This window comes from Phocoena phocoena, chromosome 4, assembly GCF_963924675.1.
Source record: "Phocoena phocoena chromosome 4, mPhoPho1.1, whole genome shotgun sequence".
NCBI lineage: Eukaryota > Metazoa > Chordata > Mammalia > Artiodactyla > Phocoenidae > Phocoena > Phocoena phocoena.
Genome location: NC_089222.1, coordinates 103,685,294 through 103,703,615, shown reverse-complemented (window position 1 = coordinate 103,703,615; position 18,322 = coordinate 103,685,294). Strand labels below are relative to the sequence as shown.

General features: G+C 34.9%; 2 protein-coding genes across 4 annotated transcripts in view; one reads left to right on the top strand and one right to left on the bottom strand.

The window, feature by feature from the left end:
• The window catches only part of ARL13B (ADP ribosylation factor like GTPase 13B), an 83,526-nt gene that overhangs the window by 39,923 nt on the left and 25,281 nt on the right, over positions 1-18,322 (top strand). The window lies entirely within an intron of this gene.
• On the bottom strand, positions 3,193-17,310 carry STX19 (syntaxin 19). Its single transcript, XM_065876955.1, has 3 exons — positions 17,260-17,310; positions 17,018-17,068; positions 3,193-4,124 (listed from the first exon to the last, which is right to left on the bottom strand). The coding sequence occupies exon 3, from the start codon at positions 4,109-4,111 to the stop codon at positions 3,227-3,229; it is 885 nt and encodes a 294-aa protein (XP_065733027.1). The 5' UTR covers positions 4,112-4,124; positions 17,018-17,068; positions 17,260-17,310; the 3' UTR covers positions 3,193-3,226.

Sequence of the window (18,322 nt, the reverse complement as noted above, 5' to 3'; positions counted from 1 at the left end):
GAAATGAACCACCACCAACCAAACCAAAGGCTGGTCTTCATCCAAAGAAGGTGATGGTTGTGTATATGGTGGAATTGGAAGGGAGTCTTCTATTATGAGCTCCTTCTGGAAAACCAAATGATTAATTCCAACAAGTGCTGCTCCCAATTAGACCAACTGAAAGCAGCACTCGACCAAAAATGTCCAGAATTAGTCAACCGAAAACGCATAATTTTCCATCTGGATAATGCAAGACCACATATTTCTTTGATGACCAGGCAAAAACTGTTAGAGCTTGGCTGGGAAGTTCTGATTCATCCGCCATATTCACCAGACATTGCACTTCGGATTTCCATTTATTTAGGTCTTTACAAAATTCTTTCAACGGAAAAAATTTCAATTCCCTGGAAGACTGTAAAAGGTACCTGGAACAATTCTTTGCCCAAAATGATAAAAAGTTTTGGGAAGATGGAATTATGAAGTTGCCTGAAACATGGCAGAAGGTAGTGGAACAAAACGGTGAATATGTTGTTCAATAAATTTCTTGGTAAAAATGGAAAATGTGTCTTTGACTTTTACTTTAAAATGGAAGGAACTTTTTGGCCAACCCAATATGTTATTCCTCCCCTTTCTTATATCGAGTTTCTCTCTCTGGATCATTCCCATCAGCAGAATGTGCTCATGTGTTTCTTTAAGTATTGTGGAATCCTTTGGCTCTACATCTCTCTTCACATGTTGACTCCTTTTTATAGTATTCTATTCAAAATTCTGGAAAGAATTGTCTGTAGTGGATTCTGTACTTATTTATATCACACTCTTTCCTCAACATGCTCCATTTGTGCTTTCATTCCTACAATTCCTTGAAACTGCTCTTTTTGGAGTCAACAAATTATCTCCATGTTGCCAAATCCATTGTCACTTTGCTGTTCTTATTTTACCTAAAATTGAGTATTTCCTCAACTTTGTTTTCCTTTTAGCACTTTTGCATTACAGCATACTTTTCTTGATTTTCCTCCTACTTCATCGATGGTTCCTTCTTAGTCTTTTTTGTTAACTCCTCTTCTGCTTTAAGTCTAAATTTTAGAATATCCCAGGCTCTTTTCTGGGCTTGCAGTTTTTTGCATCTAGATACTTTTGAGGCCTTAAATACTGTTTATTTACTCAGAGGACCCAAATCTATAGCTTTGACATCTCCCAAGAGTTCCTACTGATATAGCTAATACCTTAGAAACCTCCACTTTGACATTTTATGGTCATCTCAGGTTCTATTGGCCAAAACAGAATTTCTTGATTTCCTTCTCACCCTTAGTGTTGAAACATTCATCTCCTGTCTTTTCCCATCTCAGTAAAAGCTATCATAATCTAATCAGTATCCTGTAGATTCTACATCTTAAATCTATCACATTTTAGTCTAATTTTTTTTTTCCATCACTACAACTTGGTATACAGTAGTTAAAAACTGGTTCTGCAGTCAGATTGCCTAGGTCCAAATCCCAGTTCTCTGTGTACAGTTTCTGTGACCTGAGTCAGGTTACTTAACCTAGCTGTACTTCAGTGTTCTTGTTGGTAAAATTGTAAAATTATTAGAACAATGCTGGGACATAGCAAGGATTTTTTTTTTTTTTTTAGTCTTGAGTGTTAGTACTGCTTGCTGCCACCATCACCACCTCCACTCCCATCCTAGCTCAAGCCTCCATCATCTCTTAACTGGGACTATTGCATTAGCCTTCTAATTGTTTTCTATGCTTACATGCTTGTCCTCTACTCACCTGCCCCAAATCCATTCTGACCCATTCTCCGTACAGTAGACAGGATGATTTTTTCCCAAATATAAATTACATAACATTACTCCCAGGCCCCAAAACAGCTTTGCCTTTATTACACTTGCTGTAAACTTCAGACTTACAGGGCTTTACATCTAGCCCCTGCTGACCTTTCTTAACCTCATCTCTTACCTCACTGCTCTTTTCCCACTATGATACAACTGTACTGCTCATTCTTCTTTGAACGGAGTAAGTTATACCCTCCTCAGGGTCTTTGTACTATTTGTTTCATATGCCTGGAATATGTGCTTCCCTCGTCCTCATCACTCAGATCTTCACTTACATTACCTTTTAGAGAGGCCTATATTTTCCACCCAGCCAAAAGAAGCCACTCTGACAATATCTTATCATCCTTATTTTAAACCTCTGCCAAGAACTTAACATTGTCTAATATTTGTATTTGTTATATGCTTTCTCCACTAGAATGTTAGTTCCCAAACTCTATCCCCATGTGAGTTCAGACTGTGTCCCTAGCCCATAGTCTAGTGCCTGGCTTCACAATAAAGTGATGGAGAAAATTCCAAGCATACCATTGCCTTTTATTTTTTACTTTATTTGCCAACCCTCTTAATCTGTAATACAGTGTCCCGAATGGACCCAAGTTCGGGAAAACAGTGCCTTAACTTAGCTTTTTAGGCCTTAAGCTAAAAGCAGCTCCTAGTTACCAACTAGACTCTTCATTAAGTACATAGTTGGGTTTTCCTAGGATTTGTTGACCACTGAGTTAACTGACCTATCTGAACATAAAAGATTTGATGCAGGGCTTCCCTGGTGGCGCAGTGGTTGAGAGTCCGCCTGCCGATGCAGGGGACACGGGTTCGTGCCCCGGTCCGGGAATATCCCACATGCTGCGGAGCGGCTAGGCCTGTGAGCCATGGCCGCTGAGCCTGTGTGTCCGGAGCCTGTGCTCCGCAGTGGGAGAGGCCACAACAGTGAGAGGCCCGCGTACCGCAAAAAAGGATTTGATGCAGCTTCTAGTTTGATTTGGCTTTAATAGAGCACCACTTGAATTCTTGTTTTATACAATTCTTAACTACCAAAATGTTCTTAAATGAACCTAAAGCATTGTTTAAGTAGTTGTCACTTACTGACATTCATCTTGTTAAGGCATTGGAAGTTACAAAAATATGTAATAGAGCTTGATACTGTCTAGAAACTTAAGATCACTTACCTCATTTTCAATTGTTAACCCATGAGTTTAAAGCTAATATGCTATTTTTAGTTTAATAAATGAAGACTTGTTTTATGTCACTTGCTTTAGAAATTTCTGTAACTCTAGTGGGTAAGGGCGAAAGGGGAAAATTATAACTTAATAGTGATGAAAGTATGTGAATGGCTCTATGAAATGAAGAAAAATGACACAAGACACTAAATTACGGGACATCCTTCATTCTAAAGCTGGAGAAATTTCTAAAATAGCTTCTTTATTTTGAGCCACAACATGAACAACACCAGCAACACAATACCCTGCAAGGATTTCTTTTTTTGTATTTTACAGCTAGTCCAAATTTTTCTTTAGTAGTGTTAACATACTCTTTTATGCCATTCACTATCATTTCAATATTGTTGATGCTTTCTCCCTGTTCCTCTACTAAAAGAGATATCTGAATGAAAAGGTCCCTTAAATCCTTTATTTGGTTCTCCAAATTAACAAATTCTTTGTGTCTCTGTTCCATCTCTGAGAGTTGTGCTTTAGTGATACTGATTTCTCGAAGTAAGCTTTCATTAAAAACTTCCCATTTTCCTTGATGAAGCATATCATTTACCTCTTCTTCCAGCACTTCTTTTCCAGCAACTTCAAGCTGACGGAAAATAAATGTCCTGCACTTCTCTTGCTTTGCTGCTATTGTGTCATTGTATAGAAACATAGTTTGCTGAAAATGGCGGAACATCGCAGCATGCTGAGATTTAAGTATCCTTGTGACCACTGATGATGGACCGTTTTCATCCTCTGACTTCTTAACTTCTTTTACTAAATCATCCAAACGTCTATTAATGTGTTCTGCTTGGACTTTTATCTCTTTTGTAATGCTAGACTCTCTCTTAAGTAGACTAAACCTTCTCATAGAAGCCACCAGACTTTTCTGTTGCTGTCCAAATTTTTGAACATCATCTGTCAAGTTGTTAATACTCTCCTGTAGTTTTTGTATCTCATGTAGGTGTCTCTCAGCTACAGGCTCTCTTTCATAAATAACAGCTTGCTGCAGAAACACCCCTTGTTCCTCTGCTTCTGTAGTCGACACATCCTTGTCTCTAGAGAGCTCAATTTCCTTTGTTCTTTGCTTTAGTTCTTGAAGTCGGTCTTTCATCTTCCCTGTCCTCCTAAAAGCAAAAATGATTGTGTTGAACAAAGAAAAATTTGGTATTTCCTCCCAGTAGCAGTTGGCTTTACATAGCTATGTCTATCTCTCAGGAAAAATCCTCCAAGTTTTCTGAAAAGATGACTATAAATTAGAAAAATCAATAAGAATTTCCTCATAAAGATCACTGAAATAGCAAAAGTAATGTAAAATATTTTGTAAATCACTTTGCATAATGCAGTGCTTCTATGAGTCCCATACAGTTGAGTAAAGTAGCTGAGTAAGCAGTGATAGAGAAATAATTGCCCCCAAATAAGTTCTCAGTGTCACGATACTGCCACAGAATAGATTTTTCTTGATTTAGGAAGCTATATCTTAGAATGGAAGATTTGACCATATCTTTTTAGGATTAAAAGGTCACTCTGAATGTGTCCTTATTACTGAAGATACGGTTCCCAGTTAATTTGGTCTATGTAATGTCAAAAAAAAATACTCATTTTGCTATATGTGTGTAGTTCAGCTAAAACCAGTATAGTGACAGGGCAGATTCCATATGAGAGCTTTAAGCAATATAGGTAATGTTGAATTTATCTCAGAATTTCTCAGGCTTCTGGATTGACTAACACATTATTTGACATAGCTTTGTTTTCTTATCCATTGCATATATATAGAATCATATTCTTGGTTTGATCATGCTGATTTCTCATTATTAGCATTCCTTTGCAAAGATATCCAGACTGTGTTAGAAAAAAAATTTTTGTCGATTCATAATAAGTGATATTTTTACAAACATGAGAATATATAAAATCTTATTTGGGGGACACTGATAATATTGACACTTATTGTATGCTGTGTTGGTAGTTATTCATGGAATCAATTTGATGTACATAATTATATAGTGATATACATGAAGTGAATAAAAAGAAATCCTTGTTAATAAAATACTTTCTTTTCACAGCACATCTTGACTTTAGAAAGGCATTTAAAATGCCTTTCATGATATTTTTGTGGATGAGAGGAAGCTGTTAGGGAATTACAAGTAGCTCATTGAACCACACATAGTATCAACTAGAGAAAAAGGTCTCTAATGTGACGCTGTTATGCTATGGGATTCAGTTCTTGATATGTTTATGCAAATATTTTTATCAGTTATTTGGGTGTCGTAGAAGGCATACTTATCAAACATGTTGATGGCACAACATTTGGAGAGTTCATTAGTATGTTGAAATACAGAATTGGGATTTGAAAATTAAAATAGAACAGAACACTATACTAAAATAACAAAAACATGTTTAACTGGATAGATGTAAAGTATTGCACCTAGTTGTTTAGAAAACACCTTTACATCTATAAACTGGAAGACCCTTGAGTTCATAGCAGTCTTATAAAAATCACTGGAGATTTTAGTTAATTTTGAGCTTTTAATCAGAACTCTCAGAATAGTTATTATGCTTTCATGAATAATAATGTGATGTCTAGATTGACTAACAAAGATATTTGTTCCACCGACTCTATGCTAGTGAAAGCAAATGGGAGAGGGACTGTGTTAAGTATGAGATGAAAATCCACAAATTGGGAATTTCCAAGCTGTCAAGGAAAGGATGAGATTGGAAGACCATAGTACATGGAGAGTTGTTGAAAGAAATGGAAATATTTGTTCTGAAAAAGAGAAGGTCGAGGGAATATCTACAACTGTTTTCTAAAATGTGTAGATCTGTATATATGAGGGATTAGACTTACCTGGCGTAACTCCAAAGGGCAGTGGGTGGAAATTACATGGAGTGAGGTTCGGTTTAGTATAAAGAAGACTTTTCACACAAGTAGAGCTGTCTGAAGATGGAATGAACTGTTTCATGAGATAAAAACCTTGCCATCACTAGAGATCTTCAAGATGTTCTTGAATGATGACCCAGTCGAGGATACTGTAGAAATGATACCTGTATTACATAAAAAGTTAAATGAATATCCTGATAATATTCCTTTGGTTTTAAAGAACTGACATTCTGTCAAATAATTTTTGAAGCTTACTGTGTGCAAAGTTTTAAATGCTATAGTGTGTATTCAGTAATACCTGTCCTTGAGTAATTAATATCTGAGGGGAGATGGACAATACACAATTAAAAAGATAAATGAGATAATTTTAGATCTTGATAGATCAGTTAGGCAAGGCCTCTCTAAGGAGCTATTTGAGTGTAGACCTAAATGTTGAGAAGATGAAGAGCCAAGAAAGTGCATCCTGAGTATTGGAGATGGGGTGCCAGGGCAGTGAATAGGACTGGTATGTTTTAAGAACAAAATTAATGCTTACATAGATAGAAATTAATATGGGCAGTAACACTGGAGGAGTGAAGTCAGGACGGTAGGTGGGGATCAGATCACAAAGACCCTTGTGGGTCAAAGTAAGGAATTTAGATTTTATTCTAGATGCAGTGGCGGACAGTGAAAGGATAAATAGGGTATTGACATAAGATTTATGTTTTTAAAAGATCACAGTATAGAGAATAGTTTCCTGATAACCTCCAGGAGAGATCTGGATGGAAACTAGATGGAATAAATGGGAACCATCTGGGATATATTTTGCAGGTAGAAGCAACAGGACTTATTGGTGATTTAAACCCTTCAGTAGCACTTAACCACCATTACTTCTTGAAACGCTTTTAAGTGTTTCTCCTGGCTTTCCTCTTGCCTCTTTGGCTCCTCCTTCATCATTTTCTCCTCCCTGGTTTCTTCTCGTCTTTCCTACTGCTGAATACTGGAATACTTCCACACACAGTCCTCTTTTTATCCACTGTTGTTTTCCAGTCTCACAGTGTTAAATGCCGTCCGTTAGCTGATGACTCAAAGTTATACCTCAAGTCTAGACTGTTCTCATAACACTTGTCTGCTCAACAGCTCCATTTGAATGTCTGTGTCTAAAATAATTTCCTGATCTTCCAACTCCCAAGCTGCTGCTCCATCTCAGTAAGTGGCACCTCTTCCAGTCTCTTCTTCCAGTCTTCTTTCAAGTCACCCTACCAAAAACTTTGGAGTCATTCTGGACTACATGACTACTCTGTTTTGTGTCCCCCTCCCCCCCCCCCACCCTTATATTCAAACTAACAGGGAATCTTGTCAATCCCTTTTTCAGGGTACATCAGGAACCACCTCCCTGGTTCAAGTCACCATCCTTTCTCACCTGGATTATTGCAGTAGTCTCCTACATGGTCTCCTTGTTTCTTCCTTTGTATCCCCGTCTCCTCTGGTCTTAACACAGAAACAAGAGTTAAATGTAAGTCAGTTCATGTCATTCCTGTGCCTAAAGCCCTCCTTTAGTGTGATCTCTCAGAGGAAAAGCCAGAGCCTACAAGGTCCAATATGACTTCTCCACCTCTCCTTTTGCCCTTCTGACCATACCTCCTGCAACTCCCCCTCCCTCTGCCTCAGTCACACTGTGCTCCTGGTTATTCCTCACACAAACCTGGCAGGATCCTGCCTTAGGGCTTTGGCACTTGCTGTCTTCTCTGTTTGGAATGCTCTTCCCCATGTAGTGCTGTCTTATTTCCCCAACTTCTTTAAATCTTACTGAGATGACACCCTCTCAGTAAGGCTGTCCTTGGTCACCCTATCTAGAACTGCAACCACCCTTCCCAGCTTTAGTTTTTTTCCTAGCACTTTTCACTATGTTTTACTTATTTATCTTACTTTATTGTCTGCTCTCTTCCCCAAATACAAGCTCCATGAGGGCAAGGATCTTTATTCATTCTGGTATTCCCAGCACCTTCACCAGTCTTATTTATTCAAGTTCTGATATTGAGCTCTTTATAGTTCATATTTTCCTGAGTTCTTAATATGTGACAGGCACTGTTCTAATTGTGTTGTATGTTCTTTTAAGAACTCTGAATTAAGTATTACCATGGTCTCCATTTTACAGATGATGACATTAAGACCTGATCTTAAGTAACTTACCAAGATATCAGCTCGTGGTAGAGTTGGGATTCAAATTCAGGCAGTCTAGTTTGAAGGACTCACTCTTTACTGTGCTATAAAGCCTTCTTCAATGGTATCAGATGCTCTATAGAGACCAGTTCAGATAAGTTCTGAGAAGAGGCAATTAGGTAGTGAAGTGGCTGGGAAAGAAGCCAGATCACAAGGGATACTAAGACCTTGAAGTCTGTTTTTGATGGAAAAAGTCTTTTATATATATTAACAGTTTACTCAGAGACATTTGCTGTGTACCTGTATTGCTGAGCATTTTAAGTACTGGTTGGAAACATTTAACAGCAAGTTTTTGTTGCCTGTAATGCACTTACAGTTTTCTGCTGTTTATTTTAAATTATCTAAATATGTAATTCAAATAGCTTGCAGTCTTTTATTTTACCACTGATTTGCTATATTAAAAGTAAAAAGCTTCAGTCTGTACAATTTATGCAAATAAGAGACTTCTAAGTAGGGAAAGGATTTCATTCCCTCTGTCTCCCCACCTTTCCATTGTCTGTATTCTACCTTACTTGCAAAGAATAATTTCTTTACCTTAGGAACACAACTAACCAGATCCAGTGGTTTACTAAGATCTGTGGGAAAAAATAATAAGCTATAATAGTAAGCCTGGAAAATTTGTGAAAAGAAGATTAGTCAAGGAGGACTATGAGAGGGTGGCAATATAGATTGCAAACTTTGGGTGTTAGGAAATTAGATCAATATAAAACACTAATATATTGATCCATGTGTTGGGCATACCTTCTAGGAAAGTATTGACATTTACTGGCCTTTGTCCTTACAAGTAGGAAATAAGCAAAGTAGAGAAAATATAATACCATGTGAGCATACTATTTTTTTTAATAAACTTATTTTATTTATTTTTATTTTTGGCTGTGTTGGGTCTTCGTCGCTGCACGCAGGTTTTCTCTAGTTGGGGCGAGCGGGGGCTACTCTTCGCTTCGGTGCACGGGCTTCTCGTTGCGGTGGCTTCTCTTGTTGCGGAGCGCAGGCTCTAGGGCGCAGGCTCAGTAGTTGTGGCACGCGGGCTTAGTTGCTCTGGGGCATATGGGATCTTTCTGAACCAGGCCTCGAACCTGTGTCCCCTGCATTGGCAGGCAGATTCTTAACCACTGTGCCACCAGGGAAGTCCTAGCTTACTATTTTTTTAAGTCCTTTATTAAAGTGAAAACAAAGTGGTTTTAATTGAGAAAGATTTCAGTACTAGAGCAACCAATTAAACGTGCAGAAAGTTTGATATCATTTTTTATATTTTTCCCACCTTTTAAATTATAATAAACAGATGAATTTATATGTATATATAATTTCATGTAATTAAGTTATTTATAATTAGTTAATTGTAATTAACCTAATATAATCCTTAACATAAAAATTCAGATTTTAAGAGATAACTTGTAAATATTTTTAGCTTTATAAACTAATTTAGGTTGGGATTTCTTGTGAGTTTTAAATATTCAGTTTATGAAAAATTCCGCTTGGTCCCATTTTAATCAGTCAAGATATGCTTGGTTATGTCACAGTAATGTCCAGTCACCAAATCTTGATGGATTACAACCACAGAGATGTATTTTTCATTCACATTTCATGTCCATGTTGGGTTAGCAGGGGCTACTGTTTCCCATCTTGTTTTCTCAGAGACCTAAGCTCCACCTTTCTGAATGTGGTAGGCTGGTAGGGCAGTTGGAAGTACTGGAGAGTCTCTCATAGACATTAAAATGCTGTAGCCTGAAATGATGCGTGTCACTTTCCTTTGTGACTCCTCGACCAACTGAAAGAGGATGGTAGTGATATGTAGTCCTCACCTGTTCTCCAAAGGAGAGGTGAACCTGGTTTCTTCCACATCTATTGAATATTATAATTTGATTCCAAAAATAATCCTTAGTGGTTAACTAATCAATTTCTCATTTTTCTTATGGGGAAATTGAAAATCAGAAAAGTTAAGTGTTTTACCCAGAGCTTGCTAGTAGTAGTACTGGTATAATAATGCAAACTTCCTGGCTGCTAGACCAGTGCTTTTTTCATTATAAGATGTATAATATAAATTTCCTAGAATGTATATGTTATGTAAAGCTGGGATCATCTGTATGCTCTTTTGTATTCAGTATTTTATAAATATTTGATGATTATGCTAGAACAGATTTTTAAAAACACCTACAAACATTGGGAAGTGATTGTAGAAACTTTTTTTTCATGTGATAACTTTGAGAAGGCAGAATTACCACCCATGATTTATTATATGCCTCTGATAAAGACTAATCTTTCTAGTATAGAGGGAAGTAATTACTAAAGTCAGTTAGCCTAATGATTTATCTTGAATAGCTCCATACTGTTCTTTGTTTGGTTTAGTGTTTATCACTTCCTTATCTGTATGCTCCCTCTGGTATTACCATATTGATGCTGAAAATAACTGTTTAAAACGGATGTCATGTTGCTTTTGATATAGCCATAAGCTTTTTCTTTTCTTTCCTTCCTTCCTTCCTTCCCTCCTTCCCTCCTTCCCTCCTCCCCCCCTACATGATTTGAACAAAGCCTTTTCTTTTAAAAATGTTTTTAATGTGATTATTTTCATCATTAATACAGATACACAGTTTAAGAAGTCAGACCACTTCAAGGCTTATGAAGATATACAGCTGACCCCTGCCTGCCCCACCACATTCTATTTCCAGTTCCTCATTCCCAAAGGCAGTCATTTTCAACTCCTTAGCTATATGTTGCTTTTAAACTCCCTATTTCTTGATAATTTGCTTATGTAGATGTTTACACTTTTTTCAGTTTTAAATAATCTTTGCTATGAAAGATATGAATTTAACTTTTTTTTTTTTTTGGCTGCACCACACAGCTTGCAGGACAGTTCCCTGACCAGGGGTTGAACCTGCGCCTTGGCAGTGTAAGTGCGGAGTCCTAACCACAGGACCACCAGGGAATTCTTGGATTTAACTTTCTCTTACACCCCCATCCTTCCCTCAAATTTTTCCTCTCAATGTAATTATATCACAGTTTTTGTTATAGTCAATATTATGTGTTTACGTTATTAGGACTACCCAAATACTATATTTACCAGAATCACATATTATATATACCAGAATCACCCCAGAATCATATTATATATACCAGAATCACTAGGGTTATATTTCCTTTCTCAGAATAATTTTTTTCACTGTATCTAGGCTTTTTCAGTGGATAGAGCTAGGAGATGTATATTTTTATTTTAAGAAAGCTTTTCACTGAAGTATTTACGCATATACAGAAAGTGCCCAAAACATAAATGTATAATTTGATGATTTTTCACAAAGCGAACAGACCCATGTAACCACTACACAGATCAAGAACCTTGTAACTTTTAAATTTTTCTTGAAATTATTAATTACCTAAGTTTTTCAGTTGCCTCATTTTGTACATATGCATCACTAATTCATTCTAAAACTCTTCATTTGAACTGAAAATATTCTCTTAATGTATATATAGCAGGTATTCTTTTCTGTTTCATTTTATTGTTTTATCTTTTGCGGCTTCTTTCTTGGAACCCTGATTACCACACAGCTGTTGTCTTGACCTGATTACCACACAGCTGTTGTGTTGGAATTTTTCTCTCCTTCTGTGTATTTTCTCCTCGTTCCTTTCCTCATCTCTATTTTTGGTTTATCCCCTTGATTTGAGGGCATACCATAGCTTCCTTTTAAAACATAGGCGTGGTGATAACTTGCATTTCTGAAAATGTTTTTATTCTGTCCTTACACCTGAATGATATATTTGCTGCAGATGTAATTCTTACTTGGAAATTGTGTTCCCTTAGAATTTTGAAACTTTTGCTGTGTTTTCTTTTAAGTTTCTTTGTTACCCTTGAGAAATCTGCCATCTGATTCCTGATATTTTGTATAAGATGTGGGGTTTTTTGTTTGTTTTTAATTTCCTTCCATGAAATTCTTTGCCTTTTCTCTTTATTCCTCATGTTTTGAAATTTTGCAATAACATGACCTAGGAACGTATTTTTGCATGTATTTGCTAGATGTTTATTGGCTCTTTCCAATTTGGAAATTCATGTACTTATGGTTTCTTTTGGAGGGGATCCTAACTTTTAAAAGAACTTCATCTTCTCCACTTTCTTTGTATTGTGTTCTTTGAAATTGCCCTTATTTGGATGTTGACTTTATTAACTATTCCTCTAATTTTCTTAGTATCTGAAAAGTAGAGTGACTTGCCTGAGGTCACACAACTAAAAAGTAGCAGAGCCTACATTCAGATGTACATCTACTTGCCTGCAGATCTGTTATTTTTCTTTATTTCATAGTGAATAGATATAGATTATCCTAGTGAAATATGCTACAAATGAAGTTGATCTGTATCAAATATTGTATTATGTTGTTAATATAAATGCTATGTTTAAAAGAAAAAAGTTCTTCCAGTAGGTAATATAGCATATTAGATCTAAAATAATTATATTAGCAGCTGTATTAGGATTTTTCATACAATCAGACCAAATTAAGCACGTTACAATTTAGAAAAAGAAAAAATATTAGTTCAGGGACTTCCCTGGCACTTCCATTGCAGGAGGCATGGGTTCAATCCCTGGTCAGGGAACTAAGATCCCGCTGGCCGTGTGGCGCCCCCCACCCAAAAAAAAAAAAAAAAAGAAAAATGATTGGTTCTGATCCCACACACCTGTGTCACGGAAAATCTAAAAAAATTTGAGTCCTATCCTTGGCACCATGTAGAGATAGGGATTCTTGTATTTTCTTCTGCTGTATGTCATAGTCATAGAATGAGATAAGACAAGAAGTGAGGTACACTGCATTCCTATTTATGTACACAGGTTTCTGTTTCCTATTCATATACTAACCTGTTACTATGAATTCTTACAACTATAATGTATATAGCAGATATGATGTTTGTTGTACTATTTTTTTTTAATTGACTTGTGTTCCTCATAATATGGGAAAAGAAAAGAGTGATAGTATTGGAGGCCTAGCTGAGAAATGAGGGAGGTATCAAAACCAAACAGATTTTGATTTTTTTACTCATGAGATTTAAGTGTTATCTAATGCTAAGTAGCCTGACAATTTTTAAATTTCACAGTTCTCAAGAACTACAGTGTCTTTTACTTTCTCTTTGGTTGCATGGCTTGGAAGAAATCCCAAAACAACCCTCTCTAATATACTTATGGCTAGTTAGGTCTTTCTTTTTTTCATTTTAATTACATATAAATGAACAATGTCATCAAAAGCCTTTTTCTGAAGCATCATATTTTAACATTTTTTAAAGAAATAGAATATTTCAAAATTGATATTGTAGCACAGTATACTTTTGCAAAGTGCTTTTGAGAAGGTAAATTTTACTGTCACTGATTTTGGAAATGAAGATATTTGACTCTCCCTTCTAAAGGTGGTCTTATCCTGGATTTCTATGTTCTTGGGATAACAGATTCCTGAAGGAATACCACCTTTCATATTTGAATAAAAGATACTTTAAAGAACTCTTTAAAATATATTGATATGTATTTTATATTCATTAATCTTAATAAATTTAGTAGCAAAAAGAAAGTAAATATTCTGAATCTTTTTTTTCTATAGATCTCTATATGTTAACTGATATTAAAGGAAAAACAGTCAGATTTCCTTTCAGTGCTGTATATCATAGCATGCATGTTATAGTTAATGATGTTTATATAAAATCAGCTGTAAAGTTTATACTGTGTTCATCTTGGTGTATGTCTTCATTTATTTCTTTTGAACGTTTAAAATATATTTATGTTCAAGATCCTTTTACATTATTAGGTTATTTCTGGTTTCTTAGAAATAATTCCTTTTGTTTATTGTGGCCACCAATTGTTTTTCTTGGTGATGGGCAAGTGTATCTAGTAAACTTTGTCAGCAGATTACCTTCAGTGGGGAATTACATTATACAAGAATGTCCTGAGTGCCCTGCATTATGGATGCATTCTTAACCGCGTTTTTGTGGTTGTCACTACTAGGGCCCCATGGAGTTTGCCCATCATAGCCCAGGTAGTATAAATACAGTTTCCCTCTATATCTGTGGGGAATTGGTTCCAGGACCCCCACAGAGACCAAAATCCACGGATGCTTAGGTCTCATATAAAATGGTGCAGTATTTGCATATAACTTATGTACATCCTCCTGTATATTTTTATGTACTTTAAAAGCATACTTTAAATCATCTCTAGATTACATATAATACCTAATACAATGTACATGGTATATAAATGGTTGTAAATAAAATGTAAATGCTATCTAAATAGTGGCTGGTACGTAGAAATTTCAAGTTTTGCTTTTTGGAACTTTCTGGGTTTTTTCCTGAGTATTTTCCATCTGAGGTTGGTTGAATCAATGCGTGTGGAACCTGCAGGTACAGAGGGCTGACTGTATGGGCCTGATTTTTCTCTAGTGATTTCTATAGCCCAGGTAGTATAAATAAGGGCCTGATTTTTCTGTAGTGATTTTGTAGCCTGAGTGAATCCCTCACTCCCTGCTGTACTCCTGGACAAGCCAACAGAGATTTTCCTGTGTCTGTATACAGGCTGTTCTTTTTCTGGTCCACTATTTCATATAGGAAACACAGTTTTAGTTCCCTATTATGAACAAACTCTAAACCCGAGCCTCTAAGATAAAAGTGTTTTCTTCTTGTAGCGCATGGAGTTAGCTTTAATTCCTACTCTCCACCTTGGCTATGAATGTGTTCCCTCTTCATTTCTGGCACCTGGAAATTTCCCTTTCTTACTTCACATGTAATGATGTAGTTTAGAAATTTGTCTTTTTTTCCCGTTAAGATTATATCAAACACTTCTCTACGTTTCTAGCAAGAGGAGGAGTTTCTGTGTCTGTGCATCTTCACTGAAAGTCATAGGTGATTATCTTTACAGAGTTAACATAATTCAGAATGTTCCCTAAATCCTTATATTCATCTGTGCAGAAACTGACCTAATGTAGGTATTCAGGTGCATGCTATACATAAATTGCATTTTCCAGTAGTTACATACGCACAGCTACATGTATAACTATTTCCCATTTAACTGTTTAATCTTATATCTTCATAAATTATAAGCAAAGTGACATATCTAAGCATATTAAAATTTAAAAGTTGGAAGAGACAGAGTTCAAGAAGGCATAAAATATTAAGTGCATAGTTGTGAAATCATTTAATTGCTTAGGCAAGTGAAATTGATGATACTTCCATCTTATGCAATCTTTTCTCTACCTTAAATTTATTTTCTTAATATCCGAAGAGTTCTATCCAAATGTGAGCCATCTTTCAGCATGTTTAACTTACTGCTTTGCTGTACAGTTTTGAATTCTACTGTTAATAACTGTATCTTTGAGCTTAAATGTGATATCTGCAAAAAGAAAGTTAGAACACTAATTTATAAATATAGTAATCAAGTTTGACAATTTGTTTTTGGAAATACGAAAGTAAACTTGTATGACTCAAATAAAAGTTTCTCCACTCTATTATAGACAGGGAACATTTCCAGGAACAGAAATATGAATAAAAATTATCTAGTGCTTTAAGAACTATGCCCTGGGATAGATACTTTATAAATTTATAGATTTTTTTAAACTAAGACATTTCTTTTTATAGTTACTATAATGATTAAATATTTTAAGAAATGTAACCAGTTTTTATTTAACGTAAACTAGAATATTCTTTTGCTTTTGTGTGTGAAAACATGTTGCAACATTTCCCTAGTTCAAGGTGAAAGCAGCTGTTACTGGAATATTCACCTCTTTGGCTACTTAAATGAAGAAAACAAACTTAAAAAAAAATTATTACAAATTGTGTAAATTCTATCTAAGTTTAAATTATCAAACAGTTTTTTGTAATGCAGCCTTTCACTGCTTTTTAAATTCTATTTTTTGTTTAGTGTAAATAAGTTAATTGTTAAATTAACTCATTTAATGTAACAAGACCATTTTTGTTTAAATACTAAGACTCATGTAATTTTGAAATCTCACTTATCTGATTAAAATAAGCTGTACTTATGTAAAATTATTTTTATATTAAATTTAAAACTACATAGCCACAAATATAATGTGTTCTAGGTATTACATAGCCAACTTTCAAGTTTACCCTTAAAGCATTTATTAATAATAATTATTATTTTGATTTGAAATGGGCTATATATTAAAATCTAACATAACAATTGTAAGATAACTTTGAAGAAGTATCAAAAAATAAAACATGTTTTGGTTAAGCCTCTATACACTGTTTAATTTTGAAAGTATCAGACCTACCTATGTATGTTGCATTTAAATGATGTTGACCTAAATTTTTTAAATTATCAAATCAAATATAATATTGATATTAAATTTTATAATTTAAGTACTTTCAGTACACTAGCTGAAACATTTCAAAATTGAGTACTTTAAAAAAAATTGACTACTTTGGTATTTTACTGTAGTCCTTTTACAGCAAGATTATTTTTTAATTTCCTCAAGTTAATTTTAAAGATTCTGGGAAACTACAATGAAGAAATTAAGGCCTTGTAGAAAATTATCTTAAATTTTTAAACATTATACATATGTGTCATATTGGGCATTAACTTCTTTTCAGAATTAAATGGAAAAGTGTTCTCTAAAGCAAGCATTTTATGAGTAATTTAGTCTGTTTATAGAAGAATTTTAAGTTTGTTTTTATAGGGTCTGACTTTCTAATGTTTCCAAAATGAAAAGATATTTTTTTAAAGGACATAAAATAAAAAGTTGATTTTGTTTATGGTGGTCTGTTTCTAGGAACTCTAAACCCAAATCTCATTCAGCATATCAGTAGTATATATGAGCACATTAGCTGCCTGTAAGGCAAATCTGAGCAAAGTCCAAATCTGAGCAAAACAGGTAACTTTAATTATCTGTTGGGCTCTTTTTAAATGTCACAGATTTCAGTCTCTGGATGTCTTACATTAAAAAGTACAAAAAAGAGTGGTATGTTTACCTTTGTCTTGTTCCTTTTGTTGCTTTTCCACCTGCGCAGTTAGAGTCCTGCCTGTGAGAGAAAAACTGAGTACCATCTGTAATGTTTTATTCAAATTTTATTTGTCTCTGTCTTATAGTTCACAGGATAATTTCTTTATGGTTTTCATTTAGTTAACTTAATTGAAAGCCACATAATGAAGTCAAATAAGTTAAAGTTATCGTTTTGTTGTTAATATCAAATGAGAAGAACAAATTTCTTACCTCACCCCTGGAGAATCCAGTTCTGCCTGTTAGCTGCGTTTTCTTTAGATTAAAGTAAGATTGTTTTCAGTGGAGCTAGTTGGTAACAGGAAGTCCTTGTTAAACTGCCTAGATGTACTTGGCACAGGCTCTGTAGTTCCAGTCCTATATTACATATAAAGTACATTACACAAAAGAGGGGGTTCGTAATTAAGCAAAGATTACTTTGTTTTCTTTAGGTATGAAAACTTGCTAAGTGTATGGAATTTGGAATAAACAGGAATGGAAAGAACCTTGGGTAAAGGCTTTTTGTTCAGTTTACTTTAAAATGATTTAATTCCATCTTATTTTAGGGAATTCCAAGAACTTAATTCAGAAAATTACCAAATTTCAGAACTACAACAGCCAGAAAAGAGTTCATGTCTTTAAACCTGCCACCTTATCTTTCTTTTTAGTATGCCTGCTATTTTTAAGTTTCTTTCATAGTTTTCCATATCAAAAACTAAAATTGTACAGCACTATATGTTATGCTATTTATTATATCAATATAACAATTCAAAATTAATTTTTACCAGAGTGAAATATTTGTAGGAAAAATCAGAAATAAAATTTCTCTCACACAACTAAATTTTCTTACATTCCCTTTTTCTCTGCCTGAGTTGTTATGATCTGAGGGTGAGAGGAGGGACATTGCTATAATATCTATCAAAATAACATCTGTATTTATTCTTTGGTTTAGTAGTCCTACTTCCTGGAGTCTTTTCCCAAAATAAGAAATAACATCTTCACACACTTTATTCCTCACAGCCCTCTTTGTAAAATCAAGACATTGGGAACAACCCGTGATGAAACATCTATATAATGAACATTTTGTTCATTAATAAAGAGTATAGTAATAAATAAGATTTTTTTATACTACTTCAGAGTAATTTTAGGATTTACTGTTTTTAAAAAAAGCATGGTGATGCACAAAAGTGCATCTAACTTTTGAGGAAGAACAGGAGGGTAGAGATACACGCACATAAACACCCCGTAACCAGCCAATAGCAGTGAATATCCATAGTGCCCAAATTGTGGTCTTTAA

Bases quoted from the DNA above. Each gene is read 5' to 3' on its own strand.
- STX19 (XM_065876955.1), bottom strand. From the start codon at position 4,111: ATGAAAGACCGACTTCAAGAACTAAAGCAAAGAACAAAGGAAATTGAG.